The following is a 24,884-nucleotide window of genomic DNA, read 5'->3' on the forward strand; positions in this document are numbered from 1 at the left end:
TGCGTAGTTCTCGAGTTTTAGGGATTCACACACACACACACACACACAGACAGACAGACAGACACACATTCTCATTTTTATATATATAGATAGATAATAGTAATGCTGTGACAGTAAACAGTAAAATAAGCATTAACCATGACACAACTTAGTAGACTAAATAGTAATATTGCTGCTAATATAAAGCCTGTAACTTGACAACCGACAGAGATAGCAGCAGAGTCTAATTTCATATCTGTAACCATTCTAGCTGTAACCATTCTTAATGTAGTTTCTCAAGTCTTAGGCTCCACAAATAATGCCACAAATTTCTGAATGAAGTTAGATAACGTTCATTGAATACCACACCTACTGCTGCTGTTTTTGTTGCTGCTGCTGCTGCTTCTCTTACTACTACTACTACTACTACTACTACTACTACTACTACTACTACTACTACTTTTTATTATCCATTATATTCTTTGGTTTTTTTCCTGCTTTTATTCTTGGTATTTTTTGTTGTTATAAAGGTGATAGTGATGTTAGCAGTGTTGATGGAGGTGGATTTATTTGTTCTTCTCTCCTGCAGTGGTAGGCTGCTATATCTGTAGCAGAGCATATTTTCTGCCTGCCGAGACAAAGTTGTCTGTCTAGACTCTATATTAGCATTATGTTATATGCAACGCAATGCACAACTGACATCGAAATTGTCTTAGTAGATTCTTTACTATTTTTCATCAAAAACATATTTTTGTACATTTTTTTTTTTTTTTTCATATTTTAAAGACTCCATTCTTTGCAACATGGAATCTATTTCAGGTATTTCAACCAAATCCTCCACTCCACTCTATCACCAGGTTAAACGTATTCATAAGACTCCAAGCTGATTAAATTGTCAAGCTGACTAGTGTCTTACGAATTTAAATATAGAGAATGTAGAAGCAAATGTTTAAAGCTGGCTACTCGTAAAACCTCTTCCCCCTTGCCACCCAAGTTTAATGCTTACATCACAGATGGTATTTTTTGAAATGAAGGTTATTTGTAGTAATTCTAGAATCTTGACAGTTGTGGATATGGGACTTGTTTACAAGAGTTTTTAACCTGAATATAAATAAAAATAGTAGCTAAAGAGAGTTAAATGAAGGATGAAGTAGTCTTTAATCTTTATTCATTACCAATGTACTAACAGTAATAATAATAATGATAATGATGATGATGATGATAATAATAATAATAATCTTTTCTACTATAGGCACAAGGCCTGACATTTTAGGAGAGGAGGCTAGTTGATTATATCAACCCCAGTGCTCAACAGGTATGGATCCCAAAAGGATGAAAGGCAAAGTTGATCTCAGCAGAATTTGAATTCAAAACATAAAGACAGATGAAATATTACAAATCATTTTGTCCAGCTTGCTAACAATGCTACTAGATCACTGCCTTGATAATAATAATAATAATAATGATGATAATTTCTTATATTGTGATAAGGAAACAAATTTTGTTGAAGCTGAATGTTTAAAGTTGGCTACTCATAAAATCTCTTTCCCCTTGCCACTCAAATCTAGTGCTTACATCTTAAATGGCAGTTTTTGGAATGAAGGTTATTTATAGACCTCACTATCTGTTTAGCAGTTTATTTTTTCAATCCTAAAACGATGGAAGGCAATATTGACCTCAACAGGATTTGAACTCAGGATGTAAAGTCAGAAATGCTGCTAGGCCTTTTGTCTGATGTGCTAACAATTCTGTCAACCAAGTGTCTTAAAATGATTTTAAATTTTAGCACAAAGCCAGTAATTTCAAGGGAAGCGGGGGTTAGTCGATTACATTGCCCTCAGTACTTCACTGGTACTTTATTTTATCAACCCCAGACAGATGAAAGGCAAAATTGACCTTGATGGGATTTGAATGTAAAGAACTGGAAGAAATGCAGGTAAACATTTAGTCTGACATGCTAATGACTCTGCCAGCTCACTGTCTTAATAATAATAATAAGAAGAAGAAGAATAATCTTTATTTACCATAAGATCCTATACCTGCAAAATAAAATGTGTCAAACAACAGGGTGACTGACCACATTGGAATGTCCAGATAGACTATATAGAGGGGAAGCGGTAATAAATGTTAGGCAATATACTGAAAAAAGGCTAAAAATATATTAGTAAAATGACCAAGTGAAATTCATCTATTTAGGATTGGAATGTCATTACGATTTTGATCAACTTCTATGACTGTAACTAAGGTTCCCTTAATATACCAGTGAGCTTCAGTTTTAGCTAAGCCATTAAGTTTCTCCACATCCTCTGTGAAGTGCAGCTTTTATTGTCAGTAGATGTTGGTGTTGTTTTCAGCAGTAATATATCCTTTAAAGGTTCATTGTATTTATCTCTTAACACTACCTCCTTCAGCACAATGTCATTTTCCTAATTTTGTAGCTTTTCCAGCGATATATAAATTTGCTTAGTTATTTTAAATCAGTTAACCCTGTAGGCTCTGCACTTCAGAAAGATAGATACTTCTTTGTAAAGGATGACTCCCAGCATCCTTCTTGTCTTCAGTTTGGATCCATTCCTTTTCAGCCTCTTCTTTCCCTTTCTATTCTGTCCTCTTTTTTTGTTAAGGCTTCATCTCTTCTCTGCATCACTGGGAGATACTGGGGTGGAACTGTTGATCAGAGCCTCTTGTTGGTTCTCTGCTCAAAAAGGGGACCTTTTGGCTTTTTGTTGCTTCACTTTGGTGGATTCTAATGTTGATGTTGTTCAGGAATTGGTAACTCTATCTCTGCATATGCTCTGACGGTTCTTAGCATGTCAAAGCAATGGTGCTGTGAAACTATGGGTGTAGCATCAGCCATACCCATCCTCCCTGCCATTTGCATCTCAGAGACTTGTTGTTGTCATTATCTCTACAACTACTTGCCTTTTTTTTCCACCCTTTTTCTCTTTTGTTCAAAAGACCATCAAGTGGCCTTTACTGCCACATTTGTAGCATCTAGGCCTTCTCCTCTGCGTCATCATCATCATCATCATCATCTGATGATGATGATGATGATGATGATGAATGATTTCCTTTCTAAATTTCCAAAATAATCTTGTGTTCTTATGGGTTCAGGGAGGATGCCACAAAAATCTGGAGCTTCATGTAGGCCTTGCTTGATGGCATGTTAGAAAATATGGAAAATTACATTTCAAAACTCAATACATGTTTTCATTTTTAATTGTCGTTTAAAAAATATGTATCTAGAATTGTAATACACTTCATTATTTAATATAATTATTGAAAATTACTTTAGAGAGATTAGAAGTTTGAAATAGTTTTGCAAGATATTGAGAACTATATTATGTTTTTGTATCTATCTTTGTTTAGTCAGACATGAAAGAAACAAAAACTAAACAAAATAAATAGATTGAGTAAATAAGACGAACACATTACATTATTTCTCTTATCTTCATTGAGGTTGCATTACAGAATTATAAGTTACATGATATTCTAATTGGGTTTTCACCATCCCAGAAATTCCACTGAGGATATTTGCAATAAGTTTCAATACAAGCAGACAACAGCAGCAACTTAACCATGTTTCCTAAGTTATCTATAATAGAAACTAAATAAAAAAAAAGCAAGAAACATCCTTATTCTTTAAAATATTTAATTCCACGTTTTATTTTTTTTTACTTATATAACTAAATGAATTATATTTTTTCAATATTATTTAAGAGTTAAGGACATAAAAGATGACATGTTTTAGTACTCATGCTTTTCTCAAGGGCATTATTAATGAAGAACATGCAAAAATATTCCTTCGTTAAATTGAGAGCAAGCAGCAGATGCCATTCTCCTGAGAGACTCCTACCACACTTTTGTGTCCAAATTATTTTATTAAATAACAATGATTTCATATCACTCAGAAATAGTTTGTGCATACATCACACAACACATGCACACACATACACATATACTACGCATACACAGACATAGTTAAAAGGTTATGTATATATATTAATATGATTTTATTATTTTGCTTATGCATGTTTGTGTGAATACTTGTACATACCTACACACAGACACACGCACATACATTGTAAAAAGTTATGTATTGATAGAGTCTATTCTTTTTCACATGAATATATGAATGTTTGCATAAATGCTTGTACATACATGCAAACACACACACACACACACACACACACACACACACACACTAACAGATTAATTTGATAAACTGCAATATTTACATACATCATATTTATTTTCAAAATTAAATTCTTGACATTATTAGAGAGGAAAAGAGAGGGGGATAAACAAAACCTGAAAGAATTTATTCTTTTTGCTACATATGTATTGTAAAAAGGAGAACGTACTAGTGTAAGATTTGTGTGAAATTATTATTATTCAGAAGTTAAACAGAAATTAGCTGTGTTTAAATAGATGGATATATATACACAGAAGAGAGAGAGATATAAATTGATGGCAATATGACTGAATAGAAAAACAGACAAATGAACAACATGCTTACATTGTCAGAGAGAAAGAGACAGAGAGAGAGACAGACAGACATATAGTGAGGTATTCAGTCAAACATATAGTAAGGTATTTGGTAGAAAGACAGAGAGATGTAGACAGATATGCAGGCAAACAAACAGTGAGACAAACAGTTTTAGAAAGCATGTGTGTATATGTGTGTATACAGATATGCACGTACACACTAAGAGCTTATATGCAAAATGCAGCAGACATGTAAAATGCATGTTATTATTGAGTCTGCCTTAAACTTAATCTGAAACTGAACAACTGTCTGTCTGCTGCAGGAGCGGCAGCTGTATGGTGGATAAAGATGCAGAAAGAATTCCATCTCTCTTCATAGCTGCAGTTCTGGTGAAGAATGGAACAGACCGAAAGTATTCATACAACACAAAGTTTTTTTTAAATATGTATATATAAAATAAATAAACAAAGCAATAAATAAACCATTCCCTGTCCCACCATACTTGTGTGAAAAGCTAGCTACTGATTGTAGTAGTGGGAGATTGTAACTTGTAAGTATTCTACCTTTTTAATATGAATATCAAGGGATGATCAGAAAATTTACATCGAACATTCATAATAATAATAATAATAATAATAATAATAATAATCGAACATTCATAATAATAATAATAATCGAACATTCATAATAATAATAATAATAATCGAACATTCATAATAATAATAATAATGATGATATCAATACCAGCAGATGACAACGTTTCTCTAAAAGAAATGGAAAAACTTTCAAAATGCAAAGACCTGGAAATAAAGATAACTCGAATTTGGAATCTAAAAACAGAAACAATTCCTATCATAGTAGGTGCCTTAGGTATAATAAAAAAATATTCAGACAAATACATAACAAAAATAGCAGGACTTACAAATATATGTAACATACAGAAAATTGCACTACTGGGTACTGCACACATCCTACGCAAAACACTTTCAATACAGTAAACATAAGAGCACCACAGCAAACCACAGCACATACCCAAGGCGCACAGAGCTGCGCTCGGTAGTGAAGTGAAAGCACGTTATAAAAATAAAACTACTGAATAATAATAATAATAATATGCCCTGATGCAATATCAGGCAGTGGTTGTCATGGCTTCTGATCTTAACTCATTGAAAGTGTTATCATGTACATGTTTTGTCTTGGTGTAAAAGATGGGCTACAGCAAATATTCTGCTCAATACCACAAGTTTGATTGTTAGTTGCTTGACTTTAACCCTTAGTGGTTGACAATATGTGCACCTCTGATCATGAGCAGGTGTTGTGGGGGAGCATCATAGCCATGTGTTGGGAGGGATTCTTTGGGGTTTGAATAATTTACCCCTGGAAACATGGGTGCTTTGTTTATCATCCTTAAACAATCCTTATTCAGGGACCTTTTGAGCAGGATAGGCTATTCAACCTGAAGAAAATTCTAACTGGGCCCCACCTGCAAGGTTATGCACTGTTTATTTTGATATGAGGTCACAATGTCATGCATATATGGTTGTGATGCATGTGTCTGGTGTCCCCTTATCAGATGAGTAGCCATGATGAGTATATTAGGCTTCATATATTTGTGTCCCTGTGTCATTTTGATGGCATGTGCTGCTCTCTCACTCAGTAATAATAATAACAACAACAACCATTGACAAAGAGAGAGAGAGAGAGAGAGAGAGAGAGAGAGAGAGAGAGATGAAGGAAAAGATTATAATGAAATAAATGAATTTAGAAAATAAAAGAAAGCAAAATGTTAAAGCATGGTTTGAAAATGTTTAATCTGTGATGTGGATGAAAAGATTAAATTTGATAAACAGATTAGTGGCTTCATCATTGTTGCCTTAGTTATGAGTGGGAAACTATAGCAGTCAGTTATCAGAAATAAAACCCACAAAACATGACTGTACATGTTTTCTTCCTTCCTTTCTTTCAGTGAAATAAATACAACAGGACATGATTTGAATTTCATTTCAATGTTGAGGCTTGTTTTGTAATCTCAGTCGTCAGTGTGTCCAAATTATATTACTTTATAAATATTTAGATGGCAGAAATGTGTATGTGAAAGAATATATTATTACATAATATATGTATATTCAGTGAGGGTGTATTTATATTTTTTTTTGTCTGTGTGTGTGTGTGTGTGTGTGTGTGTGTGTGTGTATACACTATATAATCAAAATACTATGAAACAGAAATTCTATATTACATGAAATTGAGATTAATATTGTGTAATACTGTCTACATTTAGATGATGATGATAATGATAATCCTTTCTACTATAGGCACAAGGCCTGAAATTTTGGTACTTAATTTATTGACCTCAAAAGTCAACCTTGGCGGAACTTGAACTCAGAATGTGAAGACAGACAAAATACTGCTAAGCATTTTGCCTGGTGTGCTAATGATTCTGCCAGCTTGCTGCCTTAATAATAAATAATGATGATGATGATGATTTTTTATTAACTACAAGGATTGACAGAAAGATCAAGGATGGTATAGGATGATACAGTGTGGGAATACATAAAAAGCATACAAACAGCAGAAGTAGCAAAAGCAAAAACAAGATTCCTTTCAAAGTAGGTAGACTTCCAAAGACTACTTGTGGAAACCCAACTAAAAGTATGATCACTGTAACCATTAAAGAAAGTGTCCTCTCTAGTTGTATTTTCCAGTCTACAGGTGCATGCTCAGAACAGGCTCATTCACTCGGACCTGCTTACCATTGTTGTCCACCTTTCATCAAATTTGTTAGCAGACAACACTTCCCTCTCCACCTTAGTATCTGTCACAAGTGAAACTTGAAAATGTTGATGAGGGCTTGGCCAAAGAAGGTGTTTATCTTCACTGCACAATATTTTTTGCCGAAGTCACCAAACAAATGCAAACTGCCTGCTCTGCCCAACCAAAGAAAGGTAGCAAAACAAGCTTCATATTGATCTTTGTTGAAAGCTGGATCTATTCTAAACATGGTAGCAGCTGTTAAACATTATTCCACAAGTCAGCAATGCTCAAGCACTAGGCAAGTGCATGCAGAATGGTTTCATTACCCTGTGTACATTTTGGACTCACTCTGATGGCACTCTCTTGAGTTTATCTGGAACCAGTATTGCCCTCCATGGACTCTTGCCTACAAGTTCTCTGGAATAGACCAGCCAGTTGATTTTCATCAATTTCCAGAGTTTCTCTAAAAATGTTGTTTAGCTTTTAAGATATAAAATTTTATATTTTAAGAGGTTGTGAGAATTTAAAGTTATGTTCATGTCTTTTTCGATAATTTTATCAAAGTAAATTCATTAATTCCTGCCTCCTCCAAGCTGAATCTGGATGTCATATGCTTAATGATTTTATGTGCCTAATGATTTCATAACATATGAAGCATGGGACCATCAAACTTAGAGGTCTGACCCCCAGTAGGAAACACTTGCAGCATATCCCCACAGTTGAGACATTTTAGGGGCTGGTAGGAGGGAGCACTACAAGGTTACTTGACCTACTGTAACAGCAGTCAAATCTGCTGCATATCATGTCCTAACGCCTTACAAAATGGAAAGACGTATTGAGTAGTGGACATTAAATGATGATGATGATGATGATGATGACTATGCAGTTTGCAGTGAGAAATTGTTTGTTCTGAACAAGAACCAACTCTGTTGAAGTTAATCAAGTTGCCAGGTTTACCAGGCAACAAAATGTGTGTAGCAAATGTCAATGATAGAGGTTCTCTTAGCATCTAACAAATATACGCCATAGTCACTTGGCTGCTTTCCAGTACTTATTATTTTCACTTACACAATAAAAGCTTTCTTTCATAATAGCTCTCCTACATTTTAGATGCGCAATTTAAACAATTTTCAGCTATTTGACTGATATCTATTGATTCTGTGAATGTAGTACACAACTCAGTGTTTTATGGTATCAGTTTTTGGAGTGGGGCTGTGTGTTTGGTTTTCAAACTATGCTAGGACTATAACTTGGCAGAATTTCTCAGGGATGCCTTTTGCATGATGAATATGTAGTGAAGTCAAGGTCAATATAATTAATGTGTATTCCAAAGATGCATTTGTAATCAATTGAAATTGCAGTCATAATTAATAGAAAAATCAGTAATCTTTCGTTTTATGGACCAGAAAGTGAAACTGCAGAACTGGGCAAAGATAGTCTTTTGCTGGAAACTTAGCAGTAAATTGAAAGTGAAAGGGTTTCTTTGAAACTTACAATGTGTTTTGGAAAGCACATGCACATATATACACACACCTGAACGAAGTGTATGTGTGTGTGTGTGTGTGTGTGAGTGTGCACAAGAGTAATAAAATGAATCTGTACAGTATCTGATCAATATGTAAAGTTCAAATGGTTACTGTTATTATTATTATTATTATTATTATTTATGTTGCTACTACTGGTGAATGTAGGGTACCAGAGTAGATGCTTTATACATTTTGTTCCAAACGGTTTTCATTTGAAAATAAATCTATCTTTGAAATGTTTAGGGCTGATAAAATACCAGTAATATGTTAATGAGTCGCATAACTCTTAGGTTGTCTATGGGGTTCTTATGCTAGTCAGTCTGGTGGAGCCCATACATCTCCAAGCAGGGCTTGTAATTATTTGAGAGGGCCCTCCCTTAAAACCCACCTTGAATGTTAAAGGAAGCCTGCTCCCTGCCACCAAGTAGCCTTGTTCTGCCTGACAAAATTTCTCCCAAGGGCTCTGTCTTCAAACCATAAATAGCCTCAGGAGGAGGAATTAAACTCAGGGCTATAACCTACAGTGCTGCCACCTCTTTAAGTGAATAATTGTACTTACTCCATAATACCTATTTAAAGTTGATTGAACTTGGCCGTTTTGAGGGTTGTGTCTTCACTAAAGACAATATAAGCTCTCAGCCCTTTTGTTGAATGTTTAGTACCCTATTAGCCACCTATCTGTACTTAGTATTAGCATTACTAACAGATGAAATAGGTATTGAACTATTGAAAGTTTTGTACATTTTAAGTTTATTGCATATACTTCCATCACATTTGCTATTGTTCATGTGTGCCCCACCTCTCCTGGTTCCAGTTACATTCTCCTTCCAGCACACTACATCATATTCAAACACACACTTGTATTTATTGAAGCATATCTACTCATACGTACTTACAAAACTTAGTCTGGTGGATTTTGTCTGTCTGTCTCTCTCTCTCTCTCATATTGTTCACATGCTTTTTTTTTATTCAGTTTATTTTTCTTTATTAAAACAATTGTTCACATTGTTATATGGTTAATTATTAAAACTATTTCCTATACTTAATAACATTTCATTATATACAAAGATTAGACCATAAGTACTATATTATCAAACATTTCTGCCAACTCCATCAAGAAGAAAGGCTCTATGTGGATGCTCACCTTGTAAAAATAGCAGCAAAATGTTCCTCAAATTACAACCTACTGTCTGATATAAGAAAAAGATGCCTTAGACAATATAGTCCTACATACTCCTAAAATGATGGGATGGTCATAGCTGGAGTACCTAAGATCATAAATCTTTTTCATCATGATTGACCCAATAACAAAATTGAAGCAACAAGAGTGTCTCTATACAGACTCTTGACCTGCTAGGAATAGCAGCCTAATCTTCTCAAGGCACACCATACCAATTTTAGAACAGAAGGACATATTACATAATGTTATCCTAGATACAGTATGTCCGGAGGAGGGGAACCAATGAGCCAGTCATGGCTGAAATATTTTTTAGTCATAAGCTTAATCAAGCCTGAACCTCGGGGTTCATCAACAACAGCAAATGTAAGAATGTTTTTTTAATATTATGTGGCTTTCATTTTTATGAAGTTGACGCAAACATAAAAGATAATTTCTGGCCTGAACATGGAAAATTGCCTATTCTTCTCTGCTAATATCAATTCTTCTGGATTGTACCAAAATAGATAACCTGCAATAATATAATTAAAATGGTAGTTTTCTTCTTTTTTTTTCCCTTTGTTTTTATGTTTTTCCTTGTGTTTGCTTCATTAATTGGCCCCAAATAGCAACTATTAATTAAGTCCCTTATTGTATGCTGATGTTGTTTCACTTCCTGAATTTATTTTCATGTGGATTCCCAAATATTGATCTGCCCACCTATACAGACACACTCTAGTTATGTTTGAAAAGTCAACAAAAACAATGTAACCTCAAATTGTACTGTAACAGCTCTAATTCTTCCGACGCATGTCATTCTAGAGTTTAGCTTCAGTTAGTAATAACAATGTGTAGTGGCTTGTTGTTCATTGTACCGGTTGAAGCTGAGGTCACTTAATATTCATCAAACAATGATGTTGTGAATTTGAATGCTGATCAGATTTCAATTCAACCAATATAATAATAATAATAATTTTTGTAATTATCAGTAATATTATTATTATAATGATTTGTTGTTTACAACTTGTCCAAATCAATAATGCTACAATTGAAATTTGTTCAAAAGAAAACAAATGTTAAAAACATGCAGACAAATTGAATCTGTAAATAATAATGATGATGATGATAATAATAATAATAAGAAGAAGAATTTTTTTCCAACAGTCTGATCTGTTTTGCATATATGTAATAATAATAATATTAATGATAATAAATAATAATAATAATAATAATAATATTGTAATCTCTAAGAGAAATGTAGAAACTATCGTTATACAAAGATCTGGAAATAGAAATAACCCAAATGAGGGGCTTATTAAAAGAAATAGTTCCTCTAATAATAGGTGCTTTAGGTATGATCAAAACACATACAAATGCATAATCAAAACCCCTGGAATTGTGAAATATACATATATCATATACAAAATAGCACTGCTAGGCATTGCATATGTCTTATGTAGAGGACTTTCAATATATATATCATCATCATCATCGTTTAACGTCCGCTTTCCATGCTAGCATGGGTTGGACGATTTAACTGAGGACTGGTGCAACCGGATGGCTATATATATATATATATATATATATATATATATATATATATATATATATATATATATATAGAGAGAGAGAGAGAGAGAGAGAGAGAGAGAGAGAGATGTGGTGTGTGTGTCTGTATTTATCCCCTACAACTGGTTGACAACTAGTATTAATGTGTTTATGTCACCATAACATAGCAGTTCAGCAAAAGAAGAGTAATAGAATAAGTACCAGGCTTTAAAAATAAGTACTGGTGTTGATTCATTTGATTAAAATTCAAGGCACTGCCCTAGGATGGCTGCAGTCTAATGACTGAAACAAGTAAAAAATAAAAGATAATGATAGTAGAAGTAAAAATACCAAGGCAAACCATAGCACATACCCAAAACACATGGAGCTGTGGTTTGGTAGTGCAGTGAAAGCACACAATAAATATAAGACTACATAATTTTGATTTCAAATTTTGGTACAAGACCAGCAATTTCAGGGGAGAGGGTAAGTCAACTACAGGGACCCCAGTACTCAACTGGTACTTACCTTGAAAGGATGAAAGGCAAAGTCAGCCATGGCAGAATTTGTACTCAAAACTTAAAGACACAAAATACTGCTATGCAGAGAATTTAGCTAATGGTTAACCGTGTTTGCAAATTTGTACATTCACAAGCTTTTCCGACATTTAACAAAATATTAATCGTTCTCTTTTTTGCTTACTACTGTATGTTAAGGGTACATGTGTCTGTGGAGTGCTCAGCCACATCCACATTAATTTTATGTACAGGTTGTTCTGTTGATTGGATCATCTAGAACCCTCTTCAACTGTAACTTTCCCTTAACAGGGTCTGCTCTATTTAACATTATCCAAAACAAATCAAAGAAGAAAATGATATCTGAACAAATTTCTTCAAGGGACACCTGACAAACCACCTATACCTGGATATATCTCAGTGAACAAAAACTCCCTTAAAAATGTCTTAGTGCATTGAACCAGGTTATACTATTAAGTTAGTCATGGCTTGAGTCAATTTTGATTGAAATATATTTGAGTTTATAATAATAATAATAATAGTAATAATGGTTTCAAATTTTGGAATAAGGTCAACAATTTTGTAGGAGGGGGTAATTCATTTGCATTGACCCCAGTGTTGAATTGGTACTTATTTTTATTTTACTCAAACGGATAAAAGGCAAAGTTAATTCTGGCAGCATTTGAACTCAAAACATAAAATTGGTAAAAAAGCTGCTAAGCATTTTGTCTGGCCCAGTGGCGATTCCACCCACTCACCACCTTGATAATAATAATAATAGTTTGTCTCTTGAGAGTATACTCTCACACCTTTATCACCACCATCTTTGTCTTCTTTCTACTTACTCTCACCCACTTTTGTATCATGTGGGTAGCATGTATCTCCTCTATAACAAGATGCCTGTGGCTGTCCATCTATCATATTTTAGGCTTTCAACACCTTGCATAGACCCACTTCGCTTTCTGCTACAATGCCACTGAGATGAGGGGTCTTTTCCTTTGTCTTGTAAATTGCTAGGTGACTTCTCTTGTGCCAGTATTATGTTAAAAAGTACACAATACACTTTGTAAAGTGGATGACATTAGTAAGTGTATCCAGCTGTAGAAACCATATCAAAGCAGATGTTGGAGCTCAACATAGTCTTCTGACTTGTTAGGTCCTGTCAAACTATCCAGCCTATACCAGCATAGAAGACATATTTAACTGAATAATAGTAATAATAATGATGATAATAATAATTTTGAAACTTTTCCCACTCAAAGAATTTATGAATATTTTAATGTCATATATTAGTCAATTGATCTCTTCAAATTTTGTTCAAATATCAACAGTATATTGTTGTTTAACCCGGGTTAGCAACTCATTTCTGAACCAGGCCTTTGCAACTGTGACCATCTCTTCTAGTTAGGAGTGTCTAGAGACTACATTATCTATTGTCTTTTTTTTTTAAGAAAGTAGTGTATGATTGGAAAGAGATTTACTGCTGTCTAGCAGGATGAATGTACACATAAATGCTCCCTTGTGGGCCAAGTCACCAACATGTAGAGAGAAAGGATGAATGGAGAGTCAGTAAACTGGCTATTTGGTCTTCACTTGTATTTGTTATCTTCAAAAATAAAAAGGAGGAATGATCCTGGATTTCACAGCTAAATTCAAAACATCATTGCTTATTGATCAATTAACATTGTCTGATGAAACTGTTTTCACCAACTGTAATATTGATTTCTGTTTTTAGGAACAACATCAATTTTTATTAAGGAAATGTATAAAGTTAGTGCAGACATGGCTGTGTGGTTAAGAAGCTCACTTTGCAACACCGAAGTTTTGGGTTCAACTCTACAGTATAACACACCTTGGGTTAGTGTCGTCTACTATAACCCCCAGGTTGACTAATGCCTTCTGAATTAAAATGTTAGATGGAAACTGTGTGAAATCCCATCATATATGTGTTTGTGTGTGTGCACATGTTTGTGTTTGTCACTTCACTACCCTTTGACAATTGGTGTTGATTTGTTTATGTACCTATAACTTAGCAGTTTGATGAAAGAGTCCAGTAGTATAAGTATCAAACTTTAAAAAAAACTCCAAAAAACATAACTACTGAGGGCAATTTATTCAATTAAAACTCAAAGTGGTGCCCCAGCATGGCCCCTATCTAACGACTGAAACAGGTAAAAGATAAAAGAGTCAATAATTTCAATGTCAGTATATTACAGGTGAAGGATGTAGTTGACTTGCGTTAGATCTGAACTCAGAACTAAGGTCAACAAAACAGGATGTTGCCTAACACATGGTTCAGTCACTCAGGCCGCAAATACTCTGAGAGAGATCACTTTGAAAACTTAGTGGCCAAGAATTACTGCTGACAAGTTAGCAACATACCATTGCCTTTATTCATGTACCCATGTGCTGACTGGGAAAGGTACCATGAGTAGGTATATCGGAGTTCAAAACAAGTACATATGTAAAAAAATACAATGTAATTAATTACATTTCAGGATTTGAGATTAATAAACTAATACTTCTGCCACATGCTTTAGAAAGTTGGATATTAAAAGCCTCATGATGTTTAATACAATAAAAGGAGAGAAATTATTCAGTCTCTTCAGAGCCAGAAAATATTTCATCCCCCAACAATTGCTGACACTCTGAAAAGCTCCATTGAGGTCAACAGAAGAGTACTTCTCCTCCTCTCCCTCCTCATCTAGGACAGTGCTGCTACTATGCACACAGACATCCTAGACCACATTCTTGCATTCATTTAATGATGAACTGACAAACTCTGGCCTCTGGCCCACAGGTATGTTGTTTCCTCCACTTTGTTCCTCAGAGCTAGCCAGTCTCTTACCTCCTGCACTCAAACACCCCTAACCCACTTATACCTCCTCCTCTCATCATGTTTATTACATCTATCTCCCAAGCTTTACATTAACTGCTATGTTCAGCCCTTCCTTCTCATAATCTCTGGAATCTCCTACCTGCTAATGTCTTTCCAGCAACAGTTTATATAGAACATTAACGTTTCTGTTCTTGGAGTCTTTGCAAAGGTCTTGGACTCTGTCTTATCCTCTTGACTCAGCGAGCAAAGAAGAAAAAGTCTCTTTGCTTCTGCTTTAGTGTTGGGATAAATTTTCTGTCATTTATAAATTATGAAATTGTTTTACAAGATGCAATTGTTGGCCCCACCAAATTTTACCTCTAAAGCTCAAATACACCCTTTCCTCCCCCATATTACCATACTGCTCTCATAGATATGAAATGATAGTACTGCTACACACACACACACACACACACACACACATACATTCCAGATGACATCCAAAGATAAGTCATTTCACTGTCTGACAATGAGGTTATGATTTATTCATCAATTCATTAACTACTGATTTGAAAAGTTGCTACTACAATAGCCTCCAGCCTTATGAATTTACCACCTCTTCTGTTGCTACTACAATAGCCTCCAACCGTATGAATTTACCACGTAGATGTATTTCTAACCCACAATGTCTCTTTTCCCTCTGGTGAGCATTTTCCTCTCTCATCTCATTTTATCACTACTATGATGATAGCCAATCTTCTGAATTAACTATCTAGCTGCGTACCTGACCCACACTACCCCATGGTCCTGACCACACGAAACATTTCTCTTAGTCCTTATTCCCTTGAACTAAAATTCCTCTGGAATCCTGCTCTTCTACATTTTGCAGGAAGACATCAACTTATAAATCTTTAAGCTGAATGCCAGCTACATCACTGGTCAGCATTGTAGGGGCCTGCTATCCTTCTCCCGACTACTTTTAGAATATAAAAGCTGGAAGATTAGTGACTGTTTTTACCTGGAGGTCCACTCCTCTCAGACTTCTGATACCAACCAACACACAGCAACAATGTAACAGATATATTTTTTGACCTCATTTTAACCTAATGAGACAACAAAGAATCCTCTACATGGTCACTCAACCTGCTAGAAACAACAGCTAAATTTCCTTTAAATCACACCATAAATAAGACAAAAGTACATTTGACAATGCAGGCCTAAACACTGGAATTGTCATGGTCAGAATGTCTGTGATCATTAATCAGTTCAATCAATGTTGATGTAGGGTTAAACAACAACAACAACCTAAACTCAAAAGCTATTGTTATGAAATTGTTAGGAGTATAAAAGGTAAAGACCCCCTTTGGTCATAAATGACCATGGGATTGCACCTAGAAAGTTATCCTCCAAGGTACAAGTCTAGGCAAGGCTGTTTATGGAAGACCAGCAGTTCACCATGCATAACAGCCTCCCCTCTCCATGCCACCAATGTTATCTAAGGCTAAGGCAAAGGCTTATATAGCTTGGCACCAGTGATGTTGCAACTCATTTCTACAGCTGAGTGAACTGGAGCTATGTGAAATAAAGTGACTTGCTCAAAAGCACAACACACAGCTCAGTTCAGGAATTGAACTCACTACCTCGTGATTACGAGCCCAATGCTTTTAACCACTGATAGTTGGAGAAACAAGGTACTTAGATGTCTACATTTTAGTTTGTGAGATACAATGTTGCTTCAAGCAGTGCTTCATATCAAAAACAAACTAATTGCCTGATTTTCTTTCATGGCTATTGGAAAAAAAAACTAGTTAGTATTGTGAGAACTATAAGATTAGATAAAAATTGATCTTGAAACATTTCCAAACATGATTCAGTAAGAAGAATTCAATTTATTTTTGTTAAACTGAAAATCAAAGATTGTTGGAATTGAATCCGAAGAAAGTTTTTATCATTCTAATGTTGAATTCTTTGATTCCCCATAGAAAAGTATTCAATAAGAATTAACTGATATTAAGCTTCAGCATGGTTTAATAAGTCTTGCATATGTGCTGTGTTAATTGTAATAATATATTTTAATGTAATAATACATTTAATCCTTTTGATGCTACACTGTTGGAGACAGTTCCTGATTCTATGTTATAAATTTCCTGTTTAGAAGTTTTCATCAACATTTCATGGTAATTTATGTTCCAAATACCAGCTTTATGATGACAAAGTTTTTTTTACTAAAATTGTTCCTTATTTTAAAAAAAATTAACTGAAACATTGGTAGCATATTTCACTGGAAATATGGTAACAAAAGGATTTAATGTAATAATACATTTTAAAGCTGCAAGCTGGCAGAATTGTTAGCATGCCAAGCAAAATGCTTAGCAGTATTTCATCCATCTTTATGTTCTAAATTGAAATTCTGCCAAGATTGACTTTACCTTTCATCCTTTCAGGGTTGATAAAGTAAGTACCACTTGGGCACTGGGGTCAATGTAATTGACTTACTCCTTCCCCCTAAATTGCTGGCCTTGTGCCAATAATTTGAAACCAATATAATTATACATTTAATGTGATGTTTTATTTAAGGTGTAGTCTGTCACATGTTTGTGGTACAGGTATGACCCAGGTATGACTGGTTAAAAGGTTCACTTTGCAATTATGGAATGTTGAGGGTTTGATCCCTTTGTGCAACAGCAGTTTGGGTAAATATCTTCTACCATAAACTCATGCCAAACCAAGTCTTGTGATTTGAAATTGGATGGACAGACTGTGGAAGCCAGTCGGTGGGTGAATTGTTCCTGTAATTAAAAGTGCTAGTCTTGTCAGCTCTGCACTACTTGGATTCTACTTGAGGATTATGTTACAGGTACACTTGTCTGTGGAATACTCAGCCACTTATATTCTAATATAATGAGCAGATTGATATGTTATTGATCAAACAACTGGATCACTTATCAAAACTGATAAATGATTCATTTACTGTATTTATTATAATCCTGTAAAATCAAACATTTTATAAAATATATTAATTGTAATATACATAACTAGTTCATTAGTCCTTTAATTTACAGTGGTATGTGTGTAGTCTCTATGAGAAGGCATCAGATATGTTGAAGCCTGATGGTTTTAGTTATGCATTCTTGAATATTAATTATTGAGGCAATTTTTTTTTGAGTAGTGAAGTGGCATTTTCTTTTGTTTGTTTTGAAGGGTTGGAGTTTTGACAAATGTTCAGGGAGAGAAAGTAGATTTTTCTTGCCTATAGTTCTAGACATTTTCTTGCCTGTTCTTGAAGGTTATGAATGTCTGCCAAGTGATATTTTGATCATTACCATTTTCTGCATCAACACCACCATCACTATCATCATTATCATAGTCACTGGTCAATTTTTGTGTGCAATTGGGCATTAGATTTGATTAAGAATTTCAATTCTGCTCCATTTTTGATATCCATATTTCCCAATAAAACTGTATATTTTTCCATTAATGTCCATCACATACTGCTTCTGTCAATAATTTCTTAGATCTCTGATACTAATCCTTACATTACCAACAATCTCATCATGACCTTACTCTCTTCTTATCAATATCCCCATGGCTGTTTATTAAAGATCCTTTCAACAACTCCTTCCACATAACTACTGCTACTTCCACCACCACTTACTAACCATCCCACCTCAACACTTTTATCAGTAACATCTCCGCATTAACTATCAACAGTAGCCCCCACATCATTACCTTCGCTATTAACCCATCACACATTCCTTACCCCATTATCATCTTCTTTTGCACTTTCACAATTAATAACACCTACGCATCATCTCGACCATCATCAACCACTCTACCATATCTATCATCCCCCACCCTCATGCATGCCTGCCCACATTATCAACAACACAACCCACATCCCTAGTCCCTATCAAAATGTCTGAAAAAAAAAGTGTTTCTTTTACAATAATATACTGAACTCTGATTCCTAGTTTTCTGCCTGAGAAGTAAATGTCAGGTTTATATCATTGGGTTGTGTATGCTCTGTTTGTTGTAGATTATGAACACTGTGTAGTGTCTAATGATGAGTGTGTGAGTGAGAGAGAGTAAGAGAGAATATGTTTAGTGAGGGGAAGGGGACTCGGGTTTTTAGATGGTGTTGTGTATGTTGTATAGTGTCTAATGGTATATATGTATGTGTGTGTGTGTGTTTGTGGGGATTTTGTATGTTGTGCACGTATGTGTGTACATGTAAGTCTTGGGGTCTTTGAGTATGTGTGATGGGCAAGACATCTGTTGTGTGGCTGTTTGTTGTGCGATATATATATTTGTTGTAGCCAGTATATGACCTGTGTATGTAGTGGTTGGTGCTAGGTTGATCATTAAACCAACTAACCCTCATATCTTACTTAATTGCCTGTTTCACCTTTAATAAGTTTCCTGCCAATGAGTTTATAATGACTCCATTCTGAATCATTCCAAAACACAAATTTCCCTTTTTTTTTTGCTTGTTTTTCTTTATTTTATTTTATTTATATTCCAAGATTATGAGACTGGACATTCCTGTAAATTATCTTTTTTTTTTTCATTCTTTCTTTCCTCTCCATTTCTCCTTTTAACTGAATCTCCCAACCCTATGCCTATTCCACTCACCACCTACATACCGTCTTTCATTCCTTACTTTCTGTCTTCCTTTCTTTCATTACAAATTTCCAAAAGTGATTCTGCAGTTATCCACCTGGATAACTTCTACACACTCCCTAACTACCTAACTTTTTGACCTGTTGTATCATTACCAACACTACTACTACTACTACTACTACTACTACTACCACCACCACCACCACCACCGCTGCTGCTGCTCCATCCAAATTATTTCACACACAAGATACTTTATCATAAACTAGATATCAGTATTTTTATTGTTTTTTTATGTTTTCTTTCTTTTATGAAATTGCCTTATTTTTTATTTGTTATTTCCATTTCTTTCTTATAATTATTATTGTTTTTAGCTATAACATTTTATTTTTCCTTTTCTACCACTGTGGGTGGAGAGATTCCTTCAATACTGAATAAAAGCCAAGAAAAATAGTTACCTAAGCAAGAAAAACAGCATAGACATACATATTCACAGACCATCCATTACACATCATATTTCCAATAAATCTTGCTCCTCCAGCCAGAACATCAAGACCTTTACATTGTTTATTCACTCAAAGAAAACTATTTCCACCAGAGAAAAAAAAAGAAAAAGAAATATAATAATTAAAAGCAACTGTTTGATTTACATCCCAAATGTTTAAATAACATTAAAATAAGAGCAGGGCTACCAGATGAGTGAACTACACAAGTATTTCTGCATGTGACATAAATTCTTTTGTGTTTTTATGAAATATCTTAGATTTCTACGAACAGTTTAGAAACAAACATTCTCTTAAATATCATTGCTAATAATTTTAATAAACCCATTGCAGGTATGGTGTGTGGCAAGAAATTTCCTTCCCAGTCACAAGGTTTCAAGTTCAGTCCCACTGCATGGCACCTTGGGAAAGTATCTTCTGTTATAGCCTCAGGCCAACCAAAACCTCATGAGTGGATTTTGATAAACAGAAACTATGTGTGTGTATGTGTTGCTGTCTTTTTGACTTTGTGCAATGGTTGTCAACAAGAGTCTTCATCATGCAAGCAGTGTCTTTCATTTCCAATCTTCCAAGGCATGTCTGGTCTTGGGAAAATATTTACTTACTTGGAAACAAGTAAGAATGGTATCTGTTTGAGAAAATTTGCCTCAACAAATTCCATCTGACCCATGAAAACATGGGAAACTGGACATTAAAATGACAATGACAATATTTTAGATGTATAACAATGCTGTTGCAGTCTTAACATCATCATAGTTATCTGTGTAGCAGACCTGTCATCACAGGTATTTCAGAGGTGACTACCTTGTCTTTTTAAGGACATCTAAAACTTCATTATCTAAAGTGTCTTTCCTGTATTTAAAACAATGGGGATGTGATTTGGCTGCTATATCTAAAAGGTTAAAAGATCACTAAGGATCACCAGTGAGCTCTTTCATTGGCTCATTCTTGTTATTGTTGGCAGAGATGTAACGAAAGTTTTGTACTAGGATCAGTTCAATTAGATATACTCCTCCCTTGAAATATGTAGCATAATACCATTGTCAAGTACTATTATTAAAGGAATATAAAAATAGAAGGAATCATCATCATCATCATCATCATCATCATCATCATCATCATCATCATCATCATCATCATCAACTGCATAAGGGTGGTACACTGACAGAATCATTAGAGCATTGGTAAAAATACCCTATGGTTCTGAAACATTATATTCTAAGTTCAAAATCCTGCAGAGGTCATTTATCCTTTCAGGTTGATAAAATAAATGACCAGTTAGGTACTGGGAGCAAGGAAATCAACTAGCACACCCACCTTCTCCTAAAATTGTTGGCCTTGTGCCAAAATTTGAAACCATTATTATTACTGAACTGGCAGAATCATTAGCACATCAGATAAAATGTTTAGGCAGCATTTCTTCTTGTTCTTTACATTGTGAGTTCAAATGCTACTAAGATCAGTTTTGCCTTTCACCCTTCTGGGATCAATAGAATAAAGTACCAGTCAGGTAGTGGGATTGATGATGTCAACTAAGCCCCTTCCCTCAAAATTTCAAGCCTTGTACTTATATTGGTTTCAAATTTTGGCACAAGGCCTGCAATTTCAGGGGAGGGGCTAAGTCAATTAAATCAACCCCAGTGCTCAACTGGTACTTATTTAATGATCCTGAAAGGATGGATGGCAAAGTTGATCCTGGTAGCATTTGAACCCAGAATGTAAAGATGAACAAAATACCACTCAGCATTTTGCCTGGCATGCTAACATTTCTGCCAGCCCACCTCCCTGAGCTTTGCACCTGTATTAAATGCAATTATTATTATTATCATCACTCATAGTGGTGAACTGGCATAATCATTAGAGCATCAAACAAAATGCTTAGCAACATTTCCTCCAGCTCTAAGTGCCATCTGAGCACTGAGATTGATGCTATTGACTTATCCCTCTCCTTAAACTTGCTGACTTTCTGCTAGAATTTGAAATCATTATCATCCTCATCATCATCATCATCATCAGTAGTAGTAGTAGTAGTAGTAGTAGTTTTATTACATGTTTCACTTTACTCTGAGTCTGTTTTCTAAAACTCTGCACGTTTCAATTTTATTATGACCTTATCAGTGAAGCATACACTTCATCTTTTTTATTTTGCAATATATAAATCATTTTATTTACAGCATAATATTAATTTAAATTATAACATTTAAATACAAAGAAACAAGATAAAATAGCAATAAGAAAGGAAAAGAAAAAAGGTGAGGTGAAGTAGCATAAGGTGGAGAGGGAAGGTGCAATATATTAAGAGTAATATGTGCAATGCCTTGTGGTGCTATTTCTTGTGTATGATGTTTATGTGTTTGTTGAGGGAGTTCTGGTTATGTGTCTGTCTGCTGGATTTGTTATCATTCCCTTCCATCCCAGACGCCTAATTTTATGCGGATATATCTCTCTTGTCAGTCTTCATAGTTAGCTGATCTGGATCTCCAGTTGTTTATATTTAGGTAGTTTCTCCTTTTCTTCCAAACATGAATTGTCCTCTGTTAGAATTGATGCATCAATTGGGAATCCTTTTTTTTCCTTGTGGTTTTTGACAATATCCAAAACATATATGTTGTTCTTGATTGTATTTCTGTTTAGCTGATCTGGATCTCCAGTTGTTTATATTTAGGTAGTTTCTCCTTTTCTTCCAAACATGAATTGTCCTCTGTTAGAATTGATACATCAATTGGGAATCCTTTTTTTTCCATGTGGTTTTTGACAATATCCAAAACATATATGCTGTTCTTGACTGTATTTCTGTTTAAATAAACTGTGTTTTAATTGATTTTAAGAAGAACAAACAAATTTGAGAGATTTCATAAAATAACTAATTTTCCAATGATTAAGCTGGTGTTTCAAGCAAACTTAACAAAAAATGTTTCATACTCTTTTGTAGGGAAAGTTCTTTTGTTTGTTTTCATTGTTTTTGTATCCCTAGATTATAGGGTCTGCACATTCTTCTAAATTTCCTTTTCTATTCAGCAAATTCCATGTACTGTAATGAAAGTTGCAACATCACCTTATACATACAACCTATGTGGAGGCTGGAAAACAGATTTAGGTGGGGGGTATATGCTCGAGGGAGTTAATGTAATTTTGGTTTTGTGGGCTTCCCTCATTGGCCCTAGGTGGTTGTCCCCGCTTCTTATATTGGTATGGTTCATTTCATTCGCTTCACATTGTGTTGTGTTCTTTGTTTTTTTTCAGAATTAGTTCTTTGAACCCCATTCCTCCACTGTTTTTGTAATTTATGTTTGTAGTGACCCCTCTCATTTCTTGCTCTTGGGACAAATAAAAGAAGTCATCATGGCTAGTATCCCCATCAACATTATTAATTATAAAGTCACAGAAATAGTAGAGCACGAGATTAATGCAATTTTGCTATCTTTGTGTTCTGAGTTCAAATCACACTGGTATTGACTTTGTCTTTCATTCCTCTGGGGGTCAATAAAATACACAGCAGGGGCTTAATTCAATAGACTATTCTCTCTCTCTCTCTTCATTCATTTCTGGCTTTGTGCCAAAGATACAAACTACTATTGTTATTAAGTAATTTTAACAAGCACTGCTCTACCTTAACTAGTTGGGTTGTGCAGTCAGTGGAATGGTCAGTCTTGAAACTGGTCAATAGTTAGTGATGATGATGATGGTGTGCTGGTTGTATGCATAGAGTGGTGTTGGATCCAAGACGCATGGAACTGATATCAATATGGTCATATATTAGCATTAAATACTGATGACGTTTAATACTACAGGATAATTTTATATATGTAGCAATGAATGTTTGTATAAGAATGTATGCTTTTGTGTGAGTGTGCATGTCTGTGTGTGTATACACATGAAGCTCAGTGACATGGCTAGAAGATAAGTTCGATTTGGTTTTTGTTTCAGCCTCGCCGGTATTTCATATTTTGCTCTGATTCATACACCTTACCACAGAGCTCACTATTCTGTCCGTATCATTACAATGTCGTTATATTTAGTTCCCGTCATGTCTGGCTCTCTCGATCCCTCTATGCTTCTATGACTACCATTTCTCTCAAATAGTGATGGCCCTGCTTTACTCTGTCCCTCTCATTCCCCCCCCCGTCTTTCTCTCTCTCTCTTTCTCTCTCTCTCTCTCTCTCTCTCTCTCTCTCTCTCTTCTCCCTCCTTCGTTTAAACTAGAATAAGAATAGCCTGGGCAAATTTCAGAGAGCTCTTACCTCTGCTGGTGACAAGGGGCCTCTCACTCAGAGTAAAAGGCAGACTGTGAAACATGGGCTGTGACTGCTGAGGACATGCGTAGGCTCACAAGGAATGAAGCCAGTATGCTCCGATGAATGTGTAATGTCAGTGTGCATACTAGACAGAGTATTAGTACCTTGAGAGAAAAGTTGAACTTACGAAGCATGAGTTGTGGAGTGCAAGAGAGACGACTGCGCTGGTATGGTCATGTAGCCAGAATGGATGAGGATAGCTGTGTGAAAAAGTGCCAGACCCTAGCAGTTGAAGGAACCTGTGGAAGAGGTAGGCCCGGGAAGACCTGGGATGAGGTGGTGAGGCACGACCTTCGAACTTTGGACCTCACCGAGGCGATGACTTCTGACTGAGACCTTTGGAAATATGCTGTGCGTGAGAAGACCCGGCAAGCCAAGTGAGACCTAAATCTAAGGCCTCAGCCAGTCCACTTATGCGTACCTTCCTTCATTGGACACCAAACTCCACTTGCGAAGACCTGTTGAGGCAAGTGAAATCGAGATCGAGTTAAATTGGATACTAAACTCCACTTGCAAAGACATGTTGAGGCAAGTGAAATCAAAATCGAGTTAAATTCGACGACTGGCACCTATGCCAACGTCGTCTCCTTCATTGGGACACGAAACTCAGCTTGCGAAGACTTATTGGGGCAAGCGAAATCGAAATCATGATGGCACCTGTGCCCAGCGTCGCCTTTCTGGCAC

At 35.3% G+C, this 24,884-nt stretch overlaps 1 protein-coding gene and 1 long non-coding RNA gene across 8 annotated transcripts in view; one reads left to right on the plus strand and one right to left on the minus strand.

Moving 5' to 3' along the window:
* The window catches only part of LOC128248919 (uncharacterized), a 44,007-nt gene extending 38,491 nt beyond the window's left edge, over positions 1–5,516 (minus strand). Inside the window, exon 1 of one of the 3 annotated variants that reach the window (XR_008265071.2) lies at positions 5,391–5,507. This is a non-coding gene — a long non-coding RNA (uncharacterized LOC128248919). Of the gene's footprint in view, positions 1–5,390 lie in introns of all 3 variants that reach the window. The other 2 variants (XR_016243444.1, XR_016243445.1) reach the window with 2 other exon arrangements.
* Positions 1–24,884, plus strand: part of LOC106882356 (ubiquitin-like modifier-activating enzyme 6) — a 417,419-nt gene that overhangs the window by 107,675 nt on the left and 284,860 nt on the right. The window contains exon 1 of one of the 5 annotated variants that reach the window (XM_089358754.1): positions 15,421–15,488. The exons of the other annotated variants lie outside the window; for them this stretch is intronic. Coding sequence (XP_089214880.1) covers positions 15,436–15,488 — 53 coding nt within the window. The 5' untranslated portion in view covers positions 15,421–15,435. Of the gene's footprint in view, positions 1–15,420; positions 15,489–24,884 lie in introns of those variants that run through there. 5 annotated transcript variants of the gene reach the window in all.

The sequence above is a fragment of the Octopus bimaculoides genome, chromosome 10, assembly GCF_046866305.1.
Source record: "Octopus bimaculoides isolate indiv1 chromosome 10, ASM4686630v1, whole genome shotgun sequence".
NCBI classification, from domain to species: domain Eukaryota; kingdom Metazoa; phylum Mollusca; class Cephalopoda; order Octopoda; family Octopodidae; genus Octopus; species Octopus bimaculoides.